This window comes from Ochlerotatus camptorhynchus, unplaced genomic scaffold (assembly GCF_037179485.1).
Source record: "Ochlerotatus camptorhynchus isolate MF236.1 unplaced genomic scaffold, CSIRO-AGI_Acam_v1.1 ptg000268l, whole genome shotgun sequence".
Taxonomy (NCBI): Eukaryota; Metazoa; Arthropoda; class Insecta; order Diptera; family Culicidae; genus Ochlerotatus; species Ochlerotatus camptorhynchus.
The window spans coordinates 451908-476373 of NW_027040758.1; the positions used below are offsets into that span (position 1 = coordinate 451908).

The 24466-nt window shown below is 40.5% G+C and overlaps 1 protein-coding gene across 1 annotated transcript in view; it reads right to left on the minus strand.

The window, feature by feature from the left end:
- Window positions 1-8733: 8733 nt before the first annotated feature.
- Window positions 8734-24466, minus strand: part of wgn (wengen) — a 44256-nt gene continuing 28523 nt past the window's right edge. Inside the window, exons 4-5 of the mRNA XM_065227344.1 lie at window positions 23939-24190; window positions 8734-9388 (exon numbers count right to left, since the gene is read on the minus strand). Coding sequence (XP_065083416.1) covers window positions 9252-9388; window positions 23939-24190 — 389 coding nt within the window. The 3' untranslated portion in view covers window positions 8734-9251. The remainder of the gene's footprint in view (window positions 9389-23938; window positions 24191-24466) is intronic.

The following is a 24466-nucleotide window of genomic DNA, read 5'->3' on the forward strand; positions in this document are numbered from 1 at the left end:
CTCGAGTCAAGTAGTGAGCCAATTTAAAATCGTAAGTTTCCACCGGTTGGCATTACTGTTTTGTGTTGACATTTTTTCAATCGTTGCTAAGGTTTACTTCAAAGTAAGGGGGAAAGGGATTTTTTATGTCAAACGATGTTTACCTAATGGCCGCATCCAATTTTGCTAGAACATTTGAAAGCATAGTTTTACAAACGCTTGTTTTTTAAATTATAATATTTCCTTCCTCATTTAGAGGTGCAGATAGACACCTCTATTCCCGTTTTAGTACGAATCGTTCGTTCGTACGAACGACTCGATTCGAACGAGTTCGAAAACGGCATTCTGGTTTTCGTACGAACCCGTTCGAACGAAAGCTTTTTCGAAAATAAACAATGTTAGTGGTACCAGATGCACTAACAATTCGAAGCATAGACCGCGCACGAAATTGACATTATTCGGTCAAGTGGACTGTCAAACGATGTCAACAAAACAATAACATTGTTGAAATTTTTTGGTTGAAAATTTGAAAATCTCACTGATTTGATAACTTCTGATAACTTCCTGATGTCTTCTGAGAAGTTGTTAAGCAGAAAGTTGGCCACCTTTTGGGACGATTCAGTTTCCGGTAGGATACAAGTCTGATCCTGTGGATGATCCGGAATATCCGTAAAAGTGGTCAATTCATGAAACTGATCCTAGAGCTCCGCGTTTTTTAGAAACCACTCATAAACGTCTTATCAGAATGAATTCGGAGTTGTGACTGGAATATGGACCCTGCGGACCACGAGATGGTTCACCGGAAGATCCGGAACATCAGAAAAGTGGTCAATTCATGAAACTGATCCTAGAGCTCCGTGGATTTTTCAAACCACTTATAGACGTCTTATCAGAATGAGTTCGGAGGGACTACATGATGGTCCACCGGAAGATCCGGAACATCCGTAAAAGTGGTCAATTCATTAAACTGATCCCAGAGCTCTACGGATTTTTCGGAACCACTCATAAACGTCTTGTCGGAATGTATTCGGAGTTGTGTTCAGAATAAAGAATATGGAGACTACAGGATGGTCCACCGGAAGATCCGGAACATCCCTAAAAGTGCTCAATTCATGAAATTGATCCTTGAGCTCCACGATTTTTTAGAAAGCACTCATAGACATCTTATCACAATAAAAACGGAGTTTTGATCAGACTGTTTATACTGGGGACCACGAGATGTTCCATTAAAAGATCCGGAAGATCATTGCAAGTGTTTAATTCATGAAACTGATCCTAGAGCTCTTCGGTTGTTTTTTTTTTCAAAACCACTCATAAATTAATATTAATAATAACTCAATAAGACGATGTTTTCAAATGGCTTATTGAATAAATTTTGATGTGATGAATTAAAAATATAAACTTTGTCGTTAACTCTTAAACCTCGTTAACTTGTAACTCCAATGAAACATCTCCAAGAAGTCAAAGGAAATAGGTCCATGAAATCCAAGGAATAATATTCAAAAAATCCGATAAAAGTGTCTAAAAGTTATTAATTATTTAAATACCACCTAGAAATCATCCATGATAATAAATAAAAAAAATGTGTCTATGAGCAGTTCTAAAAAACCATAGAGTGCTTAGATCAGTTTTCTTGACCTATCCACTTTAATGGATGTTACAGATATTCCGAAGGACCATCCAATGGACCCTGGGGTCCATTTTCCAGTCACAACTCCGAGTTCATTCTGATGAGTTGTCTATTATTTTCCAGAGGAGCGTTCATGGTCTCCAGGGTCTGTTTTCCGATCATAACTCCGAATTCATAATTATAAGACGTCTATGAGTGTATACGAAAAAAACGGAGTTCTTGGATTAGTTCCATGGATTGAGCCTTTTTACGGATGTTTCGGATCGTTCGGAGGACCATCCACTGCACAATGGTCCCAAAGCCGTATTTAGGAAGACAAAAATGTTTGCGCCCAAACCGTCAGCTTTAGGTATATAGTGTCTTCGGAAAAGTTTCTTCATATTGTTTGGCCGATCTTTTTATGTTAGTGAAATTAGGGTGGTCCACAAAATTGGAGATTTGAAAATACATACGTTTTTTTAATTATTTTCGATAGACCAATGCAATTTTCTAAAAGTTGTAGAACAATCAATTCGAAGCAATTTTGCTGAAGACACTAAAATGTTATCTCTTAAGGTTCATGAGTTATAATTTTTTAAACAAGCAGGTTAGAATGGCCCATAAAAAACAGATTTCTTCGAATATCTTTTCATAAGTTCATTTCTCGCAAAAACCTTGTTTTGGTTACATTTAGAACTTATGATGACCAATTTTTTGCTGAAGCAATCAGGCTGCTATCTTTTTTTATTATTAGAAAATAAATGGAGATTTTCTTCGAAAAAATGGTTCTATTAAAATGACAATGTCTCTAAATGGAGCAAACCGATTTTCAAACTTTCGATTTCATTTAAAAGATCGTGTTTTTTCAGTATTTGTAGGAAAACTGTGGGAGCGTTTTTTGTTAAAAGTATTAAATTTAATTTAAAAAAAAATCTTTTTTTTTTTTGATCAAAAACTAGCCATAACTTTTAAATAAGGAGATTCAAATTAGTGATTTCTGCAAAAATATGCGTCATAAAAAGTTCTAAAAGTATTTGGAATAATGTTTTTACGAGAGGTGGTCCCTAGAAAATCGGCTTTCTTTAAATATTGTTTATACGTTGATCATCAATAAAATTATTTAAAGAAAGATTTCTAGGGGCCACTCCAACCTATTTGTTTAAAATAACCATAAGTCATGAAACATAAGAGATAAAAATGTGATGCCATGAGCAAAGTTGGTTCAAATTGATTGTTCTACAACTTTTTAAAAAAGTTAGAAGGGTTGTATACTAGATACGACCGCAGGGTTGGCATTGGGTAACGTCTGTTATGTTCCGGATCTTTTGGTGAACCATTCCATGGTCCCCAGAGTACATTTTCCGAACACAACTCCGAATTTATTGTGATAAGACGTCTATGAGTGGTTTCAAAAAATCCGTGGAGCTCTAGGATCAGTTTCATGAATTGACCACTTTTACGGATGTTCCGGATATTATACTGGATCATTCCGTAGTCCCCAGGGTCAATTTTTCGGTCATGACTCCGAACTCATTCTGATAAGACGTCTATGGGTGGTTTCAAAAAATCCGCGGAGCTCTAGGATCATATTCATGAATTGACCACTTTTACGGATGTTCCGGATCTTCCGATGAACCATCCCGTGGTCCCCAGAGCCCATATTCCAGTCACAACTTCGAATTAATTCTGATAAGCCGTTTATGAGTGGTTAAAAAAAACCGCGGAGCTCTAGGATCAGTTTCATGAATTGACAACATTTATGGACATTCCGGATCTTCTGGTGAACAATCCCGTGGTCCCCAGAGCCCATATTCCAGTCACAACTTCGAAATAATTCTGATAAGACGTTTATGAGTGGTTTTGAAAAAACCGCGGAGCTCTAGGATCAGTTTCATGAATTGACCACTTTTACGGATATTCCGGATCATCCACAGGATCAGACTTGTATCCTACCGGAAACTGAATCGTCCCAAAAGGTGGCCAACTTTCTGCTTAACAACTTCTCAGAAGACATCAGGAAGTTATCTTTTCAAATAAGTGAGATTTTCAAATTTTCAACCAAAAAATTTCAACAATGTTATTGTTTTGTTGACATCGTTTGACAGTCCACTTGACCGAATAATGTCAATTTCGTGCGCGGTCTATGCTTCGAATTGTTAGTGCATCTGGTACCACTAACACTGTTTATTTTCGAAAAAGCTTACGTTCGAACGGGTTCGTACGAAAACCAGACGGGTTCGTACGAACGAACGATTCGTACGAAAACGGGAATAGAGTTGATAGTTTTACAAACGCTTGTTTTTGAAATTATAATATTTCCTTCCTCATTTAGAGGTGCAGATAGAATCTAGAAGAAAACAGAACATTTCTCATATTGTATGTATTCCAAGAGGTGATCACTCCACACAGTGCGCCGAATACAGATTGGCATACAAACTGGCAACGCTGCACTCTATGCACAGAAGTGTCAAATCACAAGAGATCAAATAAATTCTCCTAGATTTTTCGCCACTTCTATTATCAAATTGTGATAAAAACGAAGTGCAATAAATACCAAAATGTCCCCAAGTTGCAGTGTATGTATTTCTTAACCCAGGTGAATGGATTTTTTTCTTGATTATTACCTGTTTTTCGTTCCGGAACCCTAATAAAAAATAACCATAAAAGAGCTTAACGACGTGTTAATATTTACGCTGCCACAATTAGCTGTCCGATTAGCGGTGTTGGAAATATTGCCAAAAGTTCATTATTGAAAGCGAGATGTTTTCACTAGAAATACTCAGAGGAGAGATGGGCGGAGAAAACAAAATACGATTCGGCAGCAGGGATTTGTACCTAAATAATCTTGCAACCCTTACTAGAAGCTAGCAAGGGGGGCGACACATCTAAATCTCAATACTAGATGGTCAAAAAATCTCACACTAGCGAATAAATCTTCGAAAAATCTTCTTTCATTTCTCGCATCTACTTGCATCGCGCATCATCTTTTTGCAGGAAATCTTCAAAATCGTGATAAATCTTCTTTATATCTACTCAGCGTACGCGCAGCTAGCCACAGCAAAACACAATATTTCCTGCATCGTAGATAGAGTCGTCCCCCTCGAGCATTTCCCATGACTTTTACTTTTCATTCGATTTACGTGCAAAATAATAATTGAGTGCATGGCAATATTTTGCACATTTCTTGGTGCTATTAGTTAACCAACTAAGATCAATCAAACAATAGAGTTAGAATATTGTTTTTAATTAAAAAAAACTAGTTGAATTTTTATAACCTGCTAAATGGTTACATTTTGTTTTTGTATACATTTTGTAAATATTCTTTATTTTAGTTTGTACTGAGTAGTTTAGTTTTATTAATTGAATCATTGAATAACTTTACATCCACCTCCCTTTATGAACATCCCTATTCCCCTATTCCCACCCCACATAAACCTTTCACTTCCATCATGCGTTACCACCAGCATTCACAGTTGACCACGACAAGAAACGTCATTGCGCGTGTGGTTGAGACGATCGGCAGCAAAGCCGATAAAACTGCTTGTCACCGGGAAATCAACCTCTATTAGGTGAACGAATTTCACGAGTAAAAGTTCAAGTTTTTGAAAATACATATAATTTTTTATCCGCCAGTGAACGGACAGTTTTGTGAGTCTGGTGCGCCGCTAGAAGAGGCGAATCCAGCCATCGGTGAAGTGCTAGCCATCGGTGACTGTGTCCGGTGTACCGCAAGGAGCCTGAAGCCTTCCATAGGCTAATCGAAGCCATCGGCGAAGTGAAGTGAGCCGCTAACAAACCCAGCGCGCCAAGGAGGACTCGTCGGACGAATCCACCTGTTGACACCACTGGGCTTCAGCTGTACTCGCGACCGGCCTGCCGTGAAGTGAGATGTGAGAAGCGAGATGTATGCGTCACCGGTCTACAGCGGTAGGACCGTCGTTGATTGTTTACATCGATTCGTGGAGAAGTAGAAGGGAGGATATAAACAAAAACAAACCCAAGAGATAGTTAAGGAGTTCAGTTTTGTTTAACAAAGTTGTAAAATCACAAATAAATTAAAGTTTAAATCAGTTTTCTGTGGAGGTGGTAGTTTCTTAGTTTAGTGCTAAATATTCCGTGAGTAAACAAAATGAAATGCACTATACTTACTAGATGTGACATAAAATATTTCAATATTAGGGTTGACTTTCTAAATCGGATGATTCGATTTACCGCCAGAAGCTGAAGATACTATCAGAATAGTTCCGTAAACAAGTTGAATTAATTGATTGATTGTGAGTACCTATAAATAATAAGATTAGAAGCAAAACAATTAGAAACTAAACTTACCTATTTAGGACTAGTGTTGGAACTGAAAACAGCAGCATAACCAGTGTCGTAGCACGAGGGATTAGAGGGGACTATTTCTTGTAAGTAACTTAGTAATTAATTCAAGGTGAAATAGTTCTTTATTAAAATATATATTACAGTTGAGCTGCTTGAAAAGTTTCTGCAAAAATTTAGTCAAATTCTATAATTGATCCGAACACCACCGATGTCTGCCAGCCGTCCAATACATCACCCACAAGTGGGTACTGTGCCAGGTGACGATCTCCTCCCTAAAACTAGATTCCTTCCGTCCCAAATTAAAATTAAAAAAAATCATGAACTTAAAAAAAAACATAATGAATACACTAAATTAAATTAAACTAACTCAGTTTTCAGTCCATTATTTAAACCACGCATTCCCTATTTCTTCTATCGCTCTGGTTCTTTACCTTGAATAGTTTTTGGGAAGTATTTCCGCCCAATTCCTCTCTGGAGCAGGTTAAACGACCCTGAATCCCAGGATAAAGCCTGGAAAGCCTGAAGTCCCCAGACAAAAGATAATCAAACAAATTTGAGAAGCACACGAAACATAAAGGTGATTGAATTTCTGTTCGATTGCAATACTCTCTAAATTAATCTAGTAAGAATAAGAAATTATCGGAAAAATTCTAATGGGAATGTTCGATTGGCTCAGATTTTGACAGTTCATTTGGCTCAAAACATTCCTTCCGCTTATCTCTCCCTCTGAGTATTTCTAGTTTTCACTAGGGAAATTATCGATGGGAATTTCGCAAAGCGTTATTTCCCGAGCGAACTTTCTTGTTTTTCTCATCGTCGCCCACTGGTCACCATAGCCGGTCGAACTCCAGACGAAGCTAGAACAGCACTACCATTCATACTGGCGACAACGCTCTGATGAGACAACGAAACCCTACCCCAAGCTCCTCCCCTGATCCTATCCTTCAACAATGTACCCCTCTAACCTCGAGTAAGCCGCGAGTAATCGGCCCAACTCCTACTAGACATAGAATTAAGTGAATTTTGTTACAAACAGTGAACAATGAATTATCGGCTCCGTAAAGCTAACGCGATTGAGCCTTCCAAATAAACGAAATGGATAAAAAAAAAACTTTCTTGTTTGAGATTGAGAGGAACTATTATCACTACCACTTTTACTCATCTGCAAGAGAGAGCGTATGTTAATTGATATTTTTGCTCTAGCTCCCTTGCACAACTTTTCGTTCCCGATATAAACAAGAGATACAGAAATTAAAACCTTATAAATGTGTATTAAATGCATCCTAAATGTATACTTCCACCACTTATAACGCACAGGTAACTCCTACATGTATGTAACCTAAATAAAATCATGCATAAAGCATAACACATATAGGCCTATTCTGCGTGGCGTGTGAGGTGAGATGACTCGCTGTCACTAGAGAAGTGACAATTGTCACCTCGGGTGAGGTGACTCTCCATTTGATTTGCATGGAGACTCACCTCACCCGAGGTGACAATTGTCACTTCACTGTCACGTCACCTCACACGCCGCGCAGAATAGGCCTAATAATCTAGCAAAAGAAAACATCAGCAGAGTGGCAGATATTAAGCGAGATAATTTCATTCTACTCCGCTACGAAACATGACAAAGGAGACAAGTACATCAGCTAGTTCGTTTCTCGATTTTTTGTGAAATAGGTTGAGAGAGCGAAATCGGAATTCTCTTTCGGAATCGTTTGCTGAACAACTGTTTCGCACATCTCCCGAACTCATTTCATTCGCGATTTTCGATAGCTAGTTCTTCAGCGAAATGCTTATCTGAAGAACTGCGCATAAACTTTTTTTTAAATGAACTTTCCAACACTGCCGATCAGGAATTACACTTTGCATCGACGCAACCATCACAGGGCTAATGTTTGCATCATGTCTGGCCACACCAGACGGATCATCCGGAAGAACGATCGCTGGCGACATACTGTGCTATCATGTTTTTTAAGCTGAAGAGGGGAGTCCGTTTCGAGCGCTGGATTTTGTATCTTTTAATCGTTCAACAACAACAACACTGCACCATTAAGCTGCTACTGCGGCAATTCCATCGGCAGCGAAAATTACATTGTCTTGATTGATTATTCCTCTGATCTCAGTCTGCAAATTGAATTGCACAAAACAAAACATTTGAGCTGTCGTCTATACCCGGTTGCCAGAATATGCATTATTCACAAACAAAAACTGTCAAAACAATGTGGCACAGATGGCACTGCCGGTACATCGTGGCACACTGTGAAAAAAACTGGCACAAATTAAGTGTGTAGAGTGACCTACCCCTTGATGTATTCAACGCAATTTTGCTCATAACCGCGTAGTACTCAGAATAGGCGCCCAACAATTCATTTGTGTATTTTGGAGCACATTTTTTATAGGAGGAGCGAATGTAGATCGATATTCCTGATATTTAATAAAAATAATAATAATAATATTAATCGGTTTGCGGAGCTGGTTACTCATGGAGTTGGGTATTGCCTAAAAATCAGAGGCCTTTTCTGCGCCGCGGGTGAGTTGAGGTGACTCACGACGCAGAATAGGCCTCAACATTATTTCCAACTGCATCACTGTATACCTACAACTCATTTATGACAAACTCCAGCTCAGCTGATGTCACTTTACCTCATTCGAAAACAGTAGTGCGAACAATGCATAATACGCCCACACACGCACTGACCGGTGGTCGATCGGACGACCACTCCAAATTCCGAACCATCGCATTGTTGTTGAACAGTAGCTCCCGTGGCATCATTAAGGGATTTCGGCATCAGAAGAGAAAGCTATACAACTAACAGTTACACCAAAGCATGCTTTGATTCGAAATAGAGAGAATTTATTGCTTCGATTACTTCACTTTGACTGGGCAAAGCAGGCGTGCGCGTGTTTCTATTTTAAGTTCCATTGTGCATTCCTAGAATCCACGTCGTTGCAGTTTTTTTTTTTTAATTAATATTATAGCAGTGCTGCCAAAAAACCTACAAAAAATATATTTACACTCAAAGCTTTCGGCCCGGTTCCTCCGTGGAGTTTTTGTTTTTAGTGCAGTCGCATCTCTAATCGCTAGAATTGGTTAGTGTTCCCTCTGAAACAAGGCACTTTCTAATTGCTACACAACTGTACAACCGATAGTTACTATTCCTCTTTTAAACTCTCTGTTTTAACCTGAACTAAAACCTACTAAAAAAACGAGTAAGAAAAACAGTTGGCGCCTTTACACTTCGACAGGTAGTTGATAGAATACTTATTTGTTTTCATCTGTTGGTGTGCTTTCCAAAATTCGAGCAAAACAAAAAACAATAGTCAATTGATCATGCTAATACATTCGACCTCGGTTCTGCGGCGATCCGGTTCCATGGGAACAGGGCGCTGCTGCCGGTCCCCGGTCCGCGTTGTTCGTCTCTTCGATGTACAAATTGCCCGGTCCCTGGCTTTGGATGCAATTTTTGTTATCTGAAAAGAAGCGAAGGTGGTTGGGAAGAAGCGATTATTGCAGGGATGTCACAACTTTACAAAACACGCACGCGAGGTGTCGCAAAAGCAATAAAACAGACAAGAAAGACAAACGGCTGCAGTGATCCCATTTTCGGCTTTGATTATTTATTGTCCGGCTGGATTAGGAGGGAAGGAACGCGCAGATTGACGTAATGGTTGGTGAATTCTTCTGCATACAATAAACGGAAAGGTACTGGTGAGAGATGGTGAGTAATAAATTTTCCTGAAACTCAAACTCGCCGGGCACCGCGAACCAGATGGTTCCCGTCAGATATTCGTTCGGGAATTGGGGGTGATCATTTGTGCATTTGGGGGAAGCTTAATGCGTTTACTTTACTCTTCTCGCTTGCTCATAAACGAGGTACGAGAACTGACTGAGACTGAGCTAATTATATTCCACTCGAGTCCAGTCCATTACGGAGAATTCCATTAACGATGGTAAGAAGGATTGTTATGACACCTGGACTTGCGAGATGGGTCGGTGATTAAAGCTGTGCACGGCACGCAGGAGATTGTATTTATAATCCGCCGTATTTTACTGGAAACTAAAAGACTACGTTCTACCACGTACTGAAACTTCAAGGACAAGAATCACAGCAGGGTTACCAGTGTATACAGATTATTCTGTATTTTACAGATTTTTTTGAGTGTGCAATTTATCTAATTTCTGACAAGCAAATTAATAGTTTTGTTCCATTTCCCATACATTTTCCCGTACAAATTTTAAAGCTCAACCGCAGTTCCAGATTGTAACCAAGTTCGTTCAAATTTGACACAGTTGTTGGCGGCCTCAATGCACATCGAAAGAACAGTGGGTATCAGAGGGATGTCATTCGCCATATATCACAAACGAAGTGACAGACGACAACTGACGAAGAAAGCAATTAAAATAATGTGATTCGCTGTAATAGAATTTTCTTAGATGCTTGTGCCATCAGCCACCAGATGGGCTAGTATTTTTGTTTTGATTTGAACAAAGTTGTCCTACAACCACTCAGAGACCTTGGAAGGCAAATTCAATTGAATATTAATTTACCCTTTGTCCATTCGACATTTTGCTCCTTCGACCATTCGTCCTTGCATATTTTCTCTTTCGACCTAGGGTTCTTCGACCTTTTTCTCCCTTCAACTTTTGCGTTTTTCGACCTTTTGTCCACTCGATCTTTCTTCCTTCTAACTTTTGTCTTTCGACCTTGTGTCCGTTCGACCTTTTTTTCCTTTCGACCTTTTGTCCTTTCGACCTTGTTTTCCCTGCGACCTATTTGTCCAAGTTGACCTTTTGTCTTTTTCGAACTTTTGTCCATTCGATAATATTGGACCTTTTGTCCTACAACCGCCCAGAGACCTTCGAAGGCAAATTCAAAAGAAATTTATTTGACCTTTTGTCCATTCTAACTTTTTTCTTTAGAACTTTTGTCTTTCGACCTTCTGTCAGTCGAGCTTTAGTTCTACAACCGTCCAGAGACCTTCGAAGGCAACTTCCAAAGATGTTTTATACATTTGATCTTTTGTCCATTCGATATTTTGTCGTTCGACCTTGCGTCCGTCGACCTTTTGTCACTTCAACCTTTTTTGCATCGCCTCGGACACATCCGACCATTTGTTTATTTTACCTTTTGCCTTTTTTACCTTTTGTACATTCGATCTTTTGTCTTTCGACCATGTGTCCTATTGCATTTTTCGACTTGTCCATTCGATATGTTGCCTTTCAAATTTGTGTCTTTCAACCATTTGTGTCCTTGAACATTTTGTCCTACAACCGCCCAGAGACCTTCGAAGGAAAATTCAAAGGAATTTAATTAATCCATTTATCCATTCGACTATGTGTCCATTCGAACTTTTGTCTTTCGAACTTGTGTCTGTCGAGCTTTTGTCCTACAACCGTCCAGAGACCTACGAAAGCAAATTCAAAATAATTTCATTCGACCTTTTATCCATTCGACCATTTGTCCATTCAATCTTTTGTCTTACGAAATTTTGTCTTTCGACCTTGTGTCCGTTGACCTTTGCCCCTTCGACCTTTTTTCCCCTTTGACCTTATGTCCCTTCGACTTTTTGTAGATGGGACAAAAGTTTGAAGGACACTAAATCGAATGTACAAAAGGTAAAAACAAGGCAAAAGGTTAAAATGAAGAAAAAATTTCACCCTTTTGTCCATTTTGACCTTTTGCATTGTTTTACCTTTTGTACATTCGATCTTTTGTCCTTCAAACGTTTGTCTTTCGACCTTGTGTCCTTCGACCTTTGGCCCTAAAACCAACCGGTGGAAACTAACGATTTAAAATTGGTTCACTACTTGACTAGCCTATTGGCCCCAAGCAAATCGATTAACGTACCCCATTCTAGTCGAAATTCTAGTACTACACTCTGTTTGTTTTGATTCGCTATGAAAGTTTGACAGTTAAAATGAGGAGTTGGTGGATTTTCCTATGTTTCGAGGGGTGCATCGATTAGCTTGGGACCGAAGAGAGTACCAGAGCTGAGCCAAAAAGTTGAGCACGTTTCTTCGGGAACTTCTAGTCTTAGAGTTACCTCTATGAGGGTCAAAATAAATAACTCTGGTGGAAAAATTGAATCACGCTAAAAATTTGGAGGTGCACATATAACTGAAAATTTCTGGTGGAAAGTTCGCTACACTGCAGTGAATGTAAAAGCAAGGTTTATTCATTTTTCTGGTGCATAATTTGCATCGTTCTGATGAATGCAAGCTTCACTGAAAATTTATGGTGGAAAATTTGCACCATTCTGGTGCATGAAGAGGCAAAGCCTGAAAGTTGCACCACAAAAGTGCATGGTGAAACAAACTTCACTGACTATTTTTGGTGCACCGTTTTGCTGAATGGAGGAGCATGCATTATTGAAAATTTCTGGTGCAAAATTTGCATCGCTCTGATAAAAGAAATGAACAGAAAATTTCTGGTGGAAAATTCGCACAGGTCTGGAAAATGAAGGCACAAGCTTTATTTAAAATTAAGCTAAATTGAAATTTAAAATTAAGCTGGTGGAAAATCTGCACCGTTCTGGTGAACAGACAAGCTTTTCGGAAATTTTTTGGTCTTAAATTTGCATCCCTCTGCTGAATAGAGAAACAAATTTTAATAATAATTTCTGGCGTAAAATTTGCATCATTCTGATGATTGGAGGGAAGCTGCTTTACTGAAAATTTATGATGAGAAATATAAAAATAGGGGCAATCATCAACTTTCTGATGATAGGAGAAGCAATCTTTATTGAAAATGTCTGATGGAAAAAGGAAATCTGCACCAATCAGAAGATTGGAGAAGCAATTTTTATTGAACATTAACGGTGGAAAATGGGCAGCGTTCTGGTCAATTGAAATTTTCTGGTGTAAAATTACCTGGGGGCAAGTTTGTATTAAAAATTTCTGGTGTGAGATTTACAACAGTCTGCTACATATAGGGGCAAGCTGAATTGAAAATTCCTGATGTAAAAATTGCACAGTTCTGGTGAATGGAGGGGCAAGCTTTATGGAAAATTTCGGGTTGTATCAAAACTACAACGTTTTGGTGAATGGACGGACAACTTAAACTTGACTTCCGAGAAGAACCTCAAGGATATTGAATTCTGAGAACAGTTCCAAAAGAAAAGATTTCTGGGATGATTTCAGGAAAATTCTGCGAATAATTTTTAGTGAATCCTGCAGATAGTTCCAAGATAATTTCGAAAATAATACCGAGAGAATTAAATTTTGAATGAAATTCCAAAGGGATGTTGAGGAAAATTTAAAAGGAATGCCGATGATAATTTCAAGCTCATTCTGGGAAGAATTTCTGGAGAATATAGAGATAATTCTTCTGAAACTTTAGGGGAATTCCAGTTCCAAGTGTTCTGAGAAAAAAAAGTTCAAAAATATTCCGATAAGAACCTTTTTAGGACAGTTCCAAAATATTTTTAAAGAGAATTCAAATAAAATTCTGATGATAATTTCTAGTGTATCCTGCAGATAGTTCCTAGATAAATTTGAAAATTATACCGAGAAAATCAAATTTTGAGTGAAATTCCAGAGGGCTTCTAAGCAAAATTTCAAGCGAATGCCGAGGATAATTTCTAGCTCATCTAGATAATTTCTCATCATTCTAGCTTACTTCGTTCAAATCAGTCTCCCATGAATCATCAAAAATATTTTCCCGAGAGAAAATATTCAGATAATCCCGAGCAACCTGATTCTCAATAGTGACTCAACTAGTAAGACCCAAACTGAAATTATGGGAACTCTCGAATTGCTTAGCAAGTTTCTGAGTTTTTTTCCAAATTTGTGATCAAAATTTTACCACCTTCTGTAAGCGCTGGAATAGGCTTTTGAGGTTTTTTCAAATTTTTTGTGAGTTTCCAAAAGAGTTTGGAACTCGGGTCTAATTTAGAAACATTATTTTCAAAAGTTTTGTTCCACAGGGCAGAGAATCGCTTTTTAATTTGTTTTTGCAAATCCCGCCAGATAACTTTCATGGCAGGATCGCGTGTTCTTTGAAATTGTCTCCTACGGACATTTTTAAGACGGATCAAGAGCTGAAGATCATCGTCTATTATAATTGAATCGAATTTAACCTCGCATTTTGGTACTGAGGCAGCTCTTGCTTCAACTATAGAAGTAGTCAGATAATCAAGAGCATAATTAATTTCATCTTTGGTTTGCAAAGGAATGTTTGGATCGAAGTTATACTCCATAAATGTTCGATATTGCTCCCAATCAGCTCTATGGTAATTGAAAGTAGAGCTGTTGGGATTACAAATTATTTCTTGGGATATTTCATTGCAGCAAATGTATCATTTCGGTTAATGCCCTACTATTGCAACCATTTGACGAACCGATCATCATCCACATTGTAGATGTGACTAAATTGCCAATTCAATTGGCTGTCTGAAAGCAGTTTGCATTGCAAAAGATGAACCACCACCGGAGCAAAAAATAAATAAAATTAGCTAAATTGAACAGTAGGGAAACAGTGGTGAGAGGACAGCACCATCCACCACGCACTTTGGAGTACTCCCCATCCCCAGATTAAATACACCATAGAAAAAAAGAATTGCCCCTCCTTAACAAGATTCCTGTGCACGCTAGTGTCGAGCAGGTTCCAACTCGGATGGCAGCATCAAAAATCTCCACCGAAATCGACTTGAACCTCCTCCGTCGACAGACAAATTTACTGAAACTTTCGTTGGCAGCATCGAAAACCTCCAGCTGAATGGACTTGAACCTCCTCCGTCAAGAATTAACCATTCCATTCGAGCAGTTGTAAATGACGTGGTGCGTTTCATAATAAAATATTAATGTGGTGGTCACCCCCATGAAAGTCACGCTAAAACTGCTGACATGAGAAAAATCCACCGAAACTTTCGTTGGTAGCATCGAAAAGCATCGAAAAAACGAAATTGAGCCTTCTTCGTTGACTCCGTCAGAGAACTCCGCTATCGAAATTCATCGTGTCTTTCGTTGGAAACATCCGAAATCTCTATCTATTTGCACAATTGGGCCTTAAGGCCGGCGCACAATGCATACGTTTTCGGGTTTTTTGACAGATAATGCATGGACTAACTGTCAAAAAACCTGAAAACGTATCCATTGTGCACCGGCCTTTAACCAGTGTCACGGTCCTGTCGAGCGCCTCGAATAAATCTTTTTTCTTAAGGCTGGCGCACAATGTATAAGTTTCCGGGTTTTTTTGACAGATGGGCTAGCTGTCAAAAAACATTAAAACTTATCCATTGTGCGCCGGCCTTTTGGCCGTTCGCAATGCTGAGATTCAAAATTGTTTCAAACTACTCGGCAGTTCTAAAATTTGAAACTATCAAAAATGAAACTGCAACACGATCAGCGCAACGCACAGTTTTAAACGGTGTTTGGTATTCATCCCTACCCATGTGTGTGTGGCCAAATTAGTTTGCTTCGGAGAAAGTAATTACGATTCAAGAATATTTCCTGGAACAAATACAGTGTCAGGTATTGAGTTCAAACCATGAAAAAAGGCCCCGGACGCTTCTGCTGTCGAAACATGCAGGGTGGCCACTGAACCGGGAAATCTTGCACAAAATATCCAGTGATGTGTTTAGAGACCTATGTGCACCTGAAGGTCTTTGCTATAATGTCTGCGACAGCTGATATCGCGAACAAATCTCTGAGAGACGTTATTTGAATTGGTGGACAGTTGAAGATTTCCAGAATAATACTCGATCATCCTGTATGCTCATAAACTACGTAGACAGTTTTTTGGGATTATTGACCCCCCCCCCCTGCGTAGACAATTGTCCATACAAAAAAAAAATTGTATGGGCCGTGGATAATTGCCAACCCCCTCCCCCCCTAAACTGTCTACGTAGTTTATGGACAGCCCCTGAAGCATTTAAAAATTATCATGAGAAATTATTGGAGACTTATGAGCACCTGAAGGCTTTGCAATAATTTCTGAGACACCTAGAGAATCTTTGGTGGTAAGCGTGATTACCTCTCACCCCAGCAGGCCTGGGTTCAATCCCAGTCGGCACCGCCGCACAGTGGCACGAATATGAATAAAGACGGTCAAAAATATTTTCCACCCTTTTTCGACGTTTTAGAGACTGGCTGTCTTGGGAGAAGTTGCTCAAAATTATATCTCGCATCTTTTGATATACACACCTGAATAATCTTTAAGCTAGTATTACACATCCAAATTCTAACTTTTTCCAGTTACGAGATAATGGTTCCATGTCTTGGACAAAGTTGCAGAACAGTTGATTTTATGAACATTTGCTAAAGACACCAAATTTCTACATCATAACTCTGTAGAGCTATAATAGATTTTCTTTTAAGACTACCTTAATATTGGTTTTTTGAGTTAATTAGTGCTTTTTCTAAATTTGATCAATTTATCATGTTCTAAAAAATTGTTGGCATCATTAAAATATACAACTTTGCTGAATACACCAATGCTTTTCATTGACATCTATGTGATATACAGCCCATAAAGCGTTTTTGTGACGTCATATTCAACGGCTCGAAAAGAGGGTGGGCGGGCCCTGGCGGGGTCTAAAACTGGTTGTATTTTGAAGATTACCTTATAAAATAGTACTTCTGAAAATTTCAGCGTTGGGTACTGAGGGGTACCTAGTCAAATCTCGATTCGAAAATGTCAATATTATATACAGCCCATCGGACGGTTTTGTGACGCCATATTGAACGGCCCGAAAAGATGGGAGGCGGCCCCTGTTAGAGACAAAATTGAAAATACTTATTATTGGGTATTTAACAGTTTTTCACAGTTTTTCTCTAACCGGAAGCCACCATCCTCGATTTTAAAATGGCGCCAGACATGGATTTTCGCTTTCTACACGTCACCTCGATTCCCAAAATACTCATATTGACAGAATTTCCCTTTTTTTTGTAATCGTAAGCCGCCATCTTGGATTTCAAAATGGCGTCAGACATCGAATTCTGGTTCCTACACGTCCCCTCGATTCCAAAAAAAATCATATTATGAGGTTTTTGCCAATACTTTCAAAAAACTTTTGTTTACAGTGTGATTTTTTACGCACTGATTCGATTTACGAACCCCCAGTTTGGTTCGTAAATGGAGGTTCCAGTGCATCGCATTTTTTCATAACGCAACATTTGAGGTTACAACTGCGAAAAAATGCCTGAATATAGCAACTTTCTATCTTCTGCAAACATGCAGGCTTTAACTAGTTCTAAAAGCCTTCCTTTCACTACTTTTTAAAGAAATGTAAAACTAAGAAATTAGTTTTTAAAAAACTGATTTTTTTAGAGGCACCACAATAAAAAGTAGAAAAAAATACTCTAGAGCTTTTATCCATTCGATCTTTTGTCCTTCGAACTTTTATCTTTCAACCTTGTGTCCTTCGACCTTCTTTACCCATCGCCATTTTGTCTCTCCGACGTTTCCATTTTGTCTTTTTGTCTTTTTCGGCCTTTAGGACATTCAATCTTTTGTCCCTCAAACTTTTGCCTTTCGACCTTGTGTCCTTCGATCTTTTGTCCTACAATCGTCCAGAGACCATCGGAGGCAAGTTCAATAGAATTATAATTTGATTTTGATTATCCTTCAACCTATTACTTTTTTCGACCTTTTGTCCTTTCGACTTTTTGTCCTTCGAACTTTTATCTTTCGACCTTGTGTCCGTCAACCTTTTATCCCGTCGACCTTTTTTTTCCCCTTCGACCATTTGTCCCTCCAAACTTTTGTTCATTTTGACCTTTTGCTTTTTTACCCTTTGTACATTCGATCTTTATTTTTCAAACATTGGTCTTTCAACTTTGTGTCCTTTGCCCTTTTGTCCTAGCACCGTCCAGAGACCTTCGAAGGCAAATTTAAAATAATTACCTTTTGTTCAGTCGACCTTTTGTCCATTAGATCTTCTAACTTCTGTTCGTCGACATTTTTGATTTCTTCAACCTTTTGTCCATTTGGATCGTTTGCCTTTTTCGACAATTTGGACATTCGATCTTGTGTCCGTCAAACTTTTGTCTTTCGACCTTTTGTACTACAACCATCCAGAGACCTTCGAAGGCAAATTCAATTGAATATTATTTTATCCTTTGACCATTCGACATTTTGTTCCTTCGACCATTCGTCCATTCCATATTTTGTCTTTCGAACTCTTATCTTTCGAGCTTGTGTTCTTCGACCTTTTTCTCCCTTCAACTTTTGTGTTTTTCGACCTTTCGTCCATTCGATCTTTCTTCCTTCGAACTTTTGTCTTTCGACCTTGTGTCCGTCGACATTGTGTCCTTTCGAACTTTTTTCCATTGGACCTTTTGTCCCTTGGACCTTGTTTTCCCTGCGACCTTTTGTCCAGACCGAGTTCCAGACAATGTCGACGGACGATTTCTGTGATGATTTCCGATACTACCTACAAAAGTTCCAGTGGATTTCCACGGAGTTTGCGAATGTCATCACGTCATTTGGTCGCACTATTGGAGAATTTGGGTAAACTTCTCCTTGTTCTTCTTCTTCTTCTTTATTCCTTTATTTAACGTCAGTCTCTGTTCCGCAATCTAGTGCCAATCACCGACGGACATCGATTGCCATCCATTGACGGCAATCGAATGTGCAGGAAGACAGCTTACACACCTGCGTAGGATACCGTACCAACAATCAATACGAAACTAACGATCTTAAATTGGCTCACTACTTGACTAGCCTAGTGGTCCCAAGCAAATCGATTACGTACCCCATTCTAGTCAAAATCCTAGTACTACACTATGTTTGTTTTGATTCGCTATGAAAGTTTGACGGATAAAATGAGCGGTTATTGGATTTTCCTATGTTTCGAGGGGTGAGTCGATTAGCTTGGGGAGCCAAAAAGTTGAGCACGTTTCTTCGAGACCTTTTGGTCTTAGAGTTACCTCTATGACCGTACCCATTCAACACACATGGGCCGGCACCAACGACTTTACTTCCCTTCCGAAGGAAGACGTGACCAGAGATTTTTAAAGGCCTCAGAAAGATCCCACCGACCTCGGCTGGGATTGAACCCATACCCATTGGGGTGTTAGAAAGCAGTCACGCTCAGTCCGCATCGTGCTCTCTTGCCGTGCGGATCTATTTGCTTTTTACTGAAGGAAGTGTTACTACTACCTAAAGCTACAACAAATTTAAACAGCATTTTTCAGTGCTCAACCTGTAAAAATTTTCTACCTTGTTCAACTCTTATTCCTCTTCGATCCTTGTTTGGTCCCTACCCGAGGTAATCCTTCTTGGATATCGATTTGGAAAAATCCTCTTCGATCCTTCAGATTCTTATAGTAATCTGCTTGGAAGTCGGTTTGGATAAAAAAAATTCACAGCCGCCATGGCGCCTAAACGCAAAAGAATGGGGCAAACTCTTGATACCCCTTCTGATGAAATTAATTTGAGTAATCAATTTGATATACTCACGGATGATGAGAATGATCCATCATCCAAGAAAAATTCTTGTAAACTTTCTCGGCGTAATGCCAAGAAGGAAAAGGTTCCCCCTATTGTGATAACCACTTCCGATTTCCATGCTCTTCGCAAGGAACGTTTGAACTTCGTGAAAATTAAGTTTTCACTGGACGTCGGGGTGAATGCCGTGTATTGGCTGAAACCTTGGACGGATTTAAATGTCTTCTCAAGTATCTTGCTGAGAAGAAGCACAAATTTTTTACCTACGACACGTGTGTTCAAGGTTGTCATGAAAGGACTGCCCAGTGGTGAATCCCTGGATCAGATCAAAGATGAACTGGCAAAATTACTTGGAGTTGTGCCACTCCAAGTAATCAAAGTGAAAATGAAATCCCGTCCTGGCGATTCGAGCAACGGGATTTCTAATGATTTTTATTTAGTTCACTTCAAGTCTAGTGAACTAAACAACCTTTAGGTCTCAGAAAAAGCTAGCCTTATGCTCCATGTCCGAGTGAAGTGGGAACACTTCAGGAAGACTGGAGGAAATTTCCAAAACCTCACCCAGTGCCGGAACTAAAAATTGCTACATGCCAGCCAAATGCATGAATTGTGGTGAAGGAAGATCCTAAGAAATGTAAATGTTCAAATTGTGGTGAACCTAATCATCGGCAACGAGATCTTTTTCGATCTGATCAAGCAAGGTCGTCTAAAGCTGAGTAAGAACGAAGCGACACTGATAGAGATGGAATTAGAATGGGTCGTTGGAGGATCGGTACAGACCAGGAAGTCCAAGGAATGCTTGCGTGTGTGTCAACTGAACCACCAAGACGAGATGTTGAACAAGACGCTTATGCGATTCTGAGAGACCGAGAACGGTGGTACGGAGTCAAACATGATCGTTATTGAAGCGCTGGTAGAGGAACACTTTGGGAAGACACACGTACGAGAGGAAGACGGACGCTATACGGTTCGACTGCCGTTCAATGACCGCAAGAAGCAGCTGGGTGAGTCGTTCGAGATGGCAAGCAAACGTCTGGACAAGCTATTGATTTCTTTGGCCAAGGACCTGGCCAAACGCGAACAGTACTTCGGATTTATGGCAGAATACCTGTCGCTCGGCCATATGGAGGAGATCACCGAGGACACCCGATATGGATACTATATACCACACCACGCCGTGTTCAACGCCACGAGTTCCACAACAAAGCCAGCACGACAGCAGGAGTTTCCCTGAACGACACGGTTTTTGTGGGACCGACAGTCCAAAGCGATCTGCAGACAATCATTCTTCGGTTATTCGTGCATCCGGTGGTACTAACGGCAGACGTGCCTAAAATGTATCGCCAGGTTTGGCTGAGCAAGAACGACCGCAAGTTCCAGAAAATAGTGTGGGTGGATATAAACGGCGTACGCAAGTTGTACCAATTGAATACAGTGACGTACGGGGTGGCTAGCTCACCGCATCATGCTACAAAAGCGCTAATTCAGTTGGCAACGGATGAAGGTAAGGATTTCCCGTTAGCTGAACAAGTGATCCGGTACGACAGTTACATCGACGATTTCCTAACTGGTGGAAAGTCTGCGGAGGATGTGTTGAAGATCTATCGCGAGCTAACGTCGCTGTTGAAACGTGGAGGATTTGGCGATCATAAGTTTTGTTAAAAACGATCCCGAAGTACTGAAGGCAATACCAGAGGAGCTGCAAGAGAAGTTCGTTAGTTTTGAGGATACTGGAATCAACAACACGATAAGGACACTGAGCTTCATTTGGAACCCGCTTGAGGATTATTTTGCATTATTCGTCCAGCCGGTCAGTGAACATACTTCGTCGACGAAGGGAATGGTACTGTCCGACATCGGTCGCCTTTTCGATCCCCTGGGGTTCCTGGGACTGGTAAGAACAGCAGAATATATGGCGTCTTGGCTTGAACTGGGATGAAGAGCTACCGGAAGAATTGCTGAAAGGAGTGGACTACGTTCAGGCAACAATTGCCTGTCGTCAACGAAATGTACAAACAGCACTGTGCGATCCCCGAAAACGCAGTACGAATCGAGCTGCATGGATTTTCGGACGCTTCGATGCGGGTCTATGGAGCAACCAGGTGTGTCACAGCTGATGGCACGATTAGTGTGAACCTAGTTGCAAGCAAATCACGAGTGGCTCCACTAAAACCGATGACGATTCCCCGGTTGGAATTATACGGATCAAAACTACTGGCTGACTTGACAACGACAGTGGTTACTTCGATGCGAATTCGATGCGAACAGTCGTGGAGTTGACTCAAGGTTATCAGTGGAACTACATCCGATCGGAGAGCAATCCTGTTGACGTGATTTCAAGAGGTGCATCACCGGTAGAATTGTTGATCTACGATATCTGGTGGAAAGGTTCACCACATCTAGAGCAACTGGAATTGCAAGCAGGCATAGCTGACGAGGTTCTTGAAATACTGGAACTCAAAACAGCGACAGTACTAGCAATTGTGATGGAGGGCATAGGAATCAGACTGGATCGTAAACACAAGTATCAGCGCAAACGAAGCAATGTTCTTGGTCCTTCAAAAGGAAGTTTTTCGGTGATCTACTGAAAGGGCTGAAAGCTGAATCAAGCACACGGCACAGTCTATCCAACTTAGCACAGTTCATCGGACAAGACGGACTCATCAGAGTGGGCGGTCGGCTGAAATACTCGGCGATACCATACGACGGTAAGCACCGAGTGCTGATGCCGACAAAACACCATGCCACGGAGGCATTGATCCGGAAACTACACTAAGAAAACCAGCATGTGGGACAAGGCGGACTGCCTTCCATCGTCCGTGAACGTTATTGGCCCCTACGGGCGAAATCAATCATCAATCGAATCATTTCCCAATGCCAAATTTGTGCGAAGCATCGACCTAATCTCGGGAGTCAGTTCGTGGGTAGCCTTTCGGAGGCTTGCGTTAACCCTGCTCCAGTACTCTCACGGGTTGGTATCGATTACGCTGGACCGTACCAACATCTGCATGGCTGTGAAGCCGATTCATTTCGAGTTAGTGTCAAACCGGACATCGGACAATTTCATCGCTGCTTTGCATCGATCACGAGCTCGCAGCGCTGAAAGGGTTATTCGAGGAGCAACAGCATCGTCTGAAGTTGGATGAATTCTGCTCGGTAAGGGGAATCACTTGGCAGTTTATCCCGCCAAGAAGTCCCCACTTTGGTGGGATCTGGGAAGCAGGAGTTAAGTCGCTGAAGTACCACATGAAACGAGTTAAGTCGCTGAAGTACCACATTAAACGAGCTGAAAAGCTCAAAGATTTTGACGTCCAGAGGCTCCTTCAAAGTTCCGTAGACTACTTTCTAGAAGTACAAAGGGCTTCTACAACAAGTCGAGAGCCTTCAAAAATAAATAAACAGGATTTCATGAGCCTGTAGCCAGGGACCTTTACGACATGAGCAGAGGTATGAAATTTAATAAGATTGGCCAACCCAGCCACATTTTCATGCAAAAGAACAAGTTTTATAGAGGTTTTAAAACATTCTTCAAGCTCAAGTCATGTTCGATAAGAGCATAATAAAATTTTAAAAAAATTGAAATTCAATTATAGATCCAAAGGTGTTTCTGTAGGAGCTATCCCAATTTCACAAACTAACACCACCCTTTGGCGAAAATTAAATTCAAATAAGGATGTTTAAACATAGCAAGGAAACATTTCCACTGAAATATATAAAAAAAAAAATTCCTACGCATTGCTGGTACACTTTGTCTTTGTCATCAAAGTTGATTCCATAAACTCTGAAATGATATTTTCCTACCTTAATATATTGCTTATCAAATATTGAGAAATCTGAGCGCACTACGCGAAGGCACAGAAAGCACTTTTAACGATCCGATACAACACAGAAACGAAACCTTGTCAAAGGCGTGATGTGTGACTGGAATCCACAACAACCCCGGGCACGTTTCCAATCGGAGGCACGGTGGCCAATTGTGTACTCTGCTCGAAAAGGGTTCCGTCGTCGTACACGGTGTACGTGATCTGTAGGTAGGTGCGCTGCGGAACGAGCGATCGGAATGTCATTGATGGCCAAATTTGCGAACGTTTGCTTTCCAAAAGCTGGTTTGTTCTTTGAAAAAGTCGAGTGATGAAATTCAGAGAATTTTAAAATTCAGTTTAAAATTTTCGTCAGATAAGCCGAAATTCTCGAAAATTTGAAAGCATATGCAGCTCATTAGGGATGCAGACGGTGTCCACCAAATTGCATGCTTTGCGGCGTCTACGACCAGAGCAAATAATGTCTCTCACTGGGACATTTCCAAAGTCTCAAAATCCGACGCCCAGAAGTGATTATGCTTCGCGGTTGGAACAAATCTCAAAATGAGAGAACAACCCTGCCACACACCAACCACAATCGATTACAATTCCCCATGGCAGTGCCATCAAATGGACATAAATCGATCGTCTCTATTTTCGTATTCACTGCGACGAGTCGCTTGGCGTTCTTCTGTTTTAATCTTCTTCTAACAAAACCGCAGCCAATGTAAATCCAACCGCAGCCAATGACATCAAGAACGAAGCACTACGTACGTGTATAGTGCACCTGGCCAAGACCTCATTAAAGTCGCATGTCAAAGCAAACTCACCGAGCAACTGATCCAAGTAGACGCACCGCACCTCGATCGGATGGTGGTGATGATGGTGGTGATGTCCTCCGAGCAGGGCACTGGTACTGCCACTGCCACCGCCTCCTCCTCCCGCTCCTCCTCCGGAGCGAAACCGTCGATGATCTGCACCACCACCCACCCCAATCACATCGTCCAGGAAGATCGAACCGTCCTCGAGCTGCTGCATGCTGGACAGATGGTTCATCAACTGCGCCGAGAGGGCTTCCATGTCTGAAAGAATGCAACGGAGATGGAAAAAAGATTGTAATGGGACACTTTTTTTATTTTATTTCTGACAGGCTAGAATCGATTTCCTGGTGGATTTGTCACGTCGTCGTTGAGGAAAGGAAGTTCAAAGTAGGGCACGTGCTACGCACGTTCTTTTGGGAACGTGCAAGAGAGCGCGATCGAAGCAAGCTGGCGGCGGAAATCGAACTTCCGATCCACGGCCTGCTTCGTCTAAAGTGGTGCAATATTTGAAAAAATGATGCTCCTGTTTATTTGTAT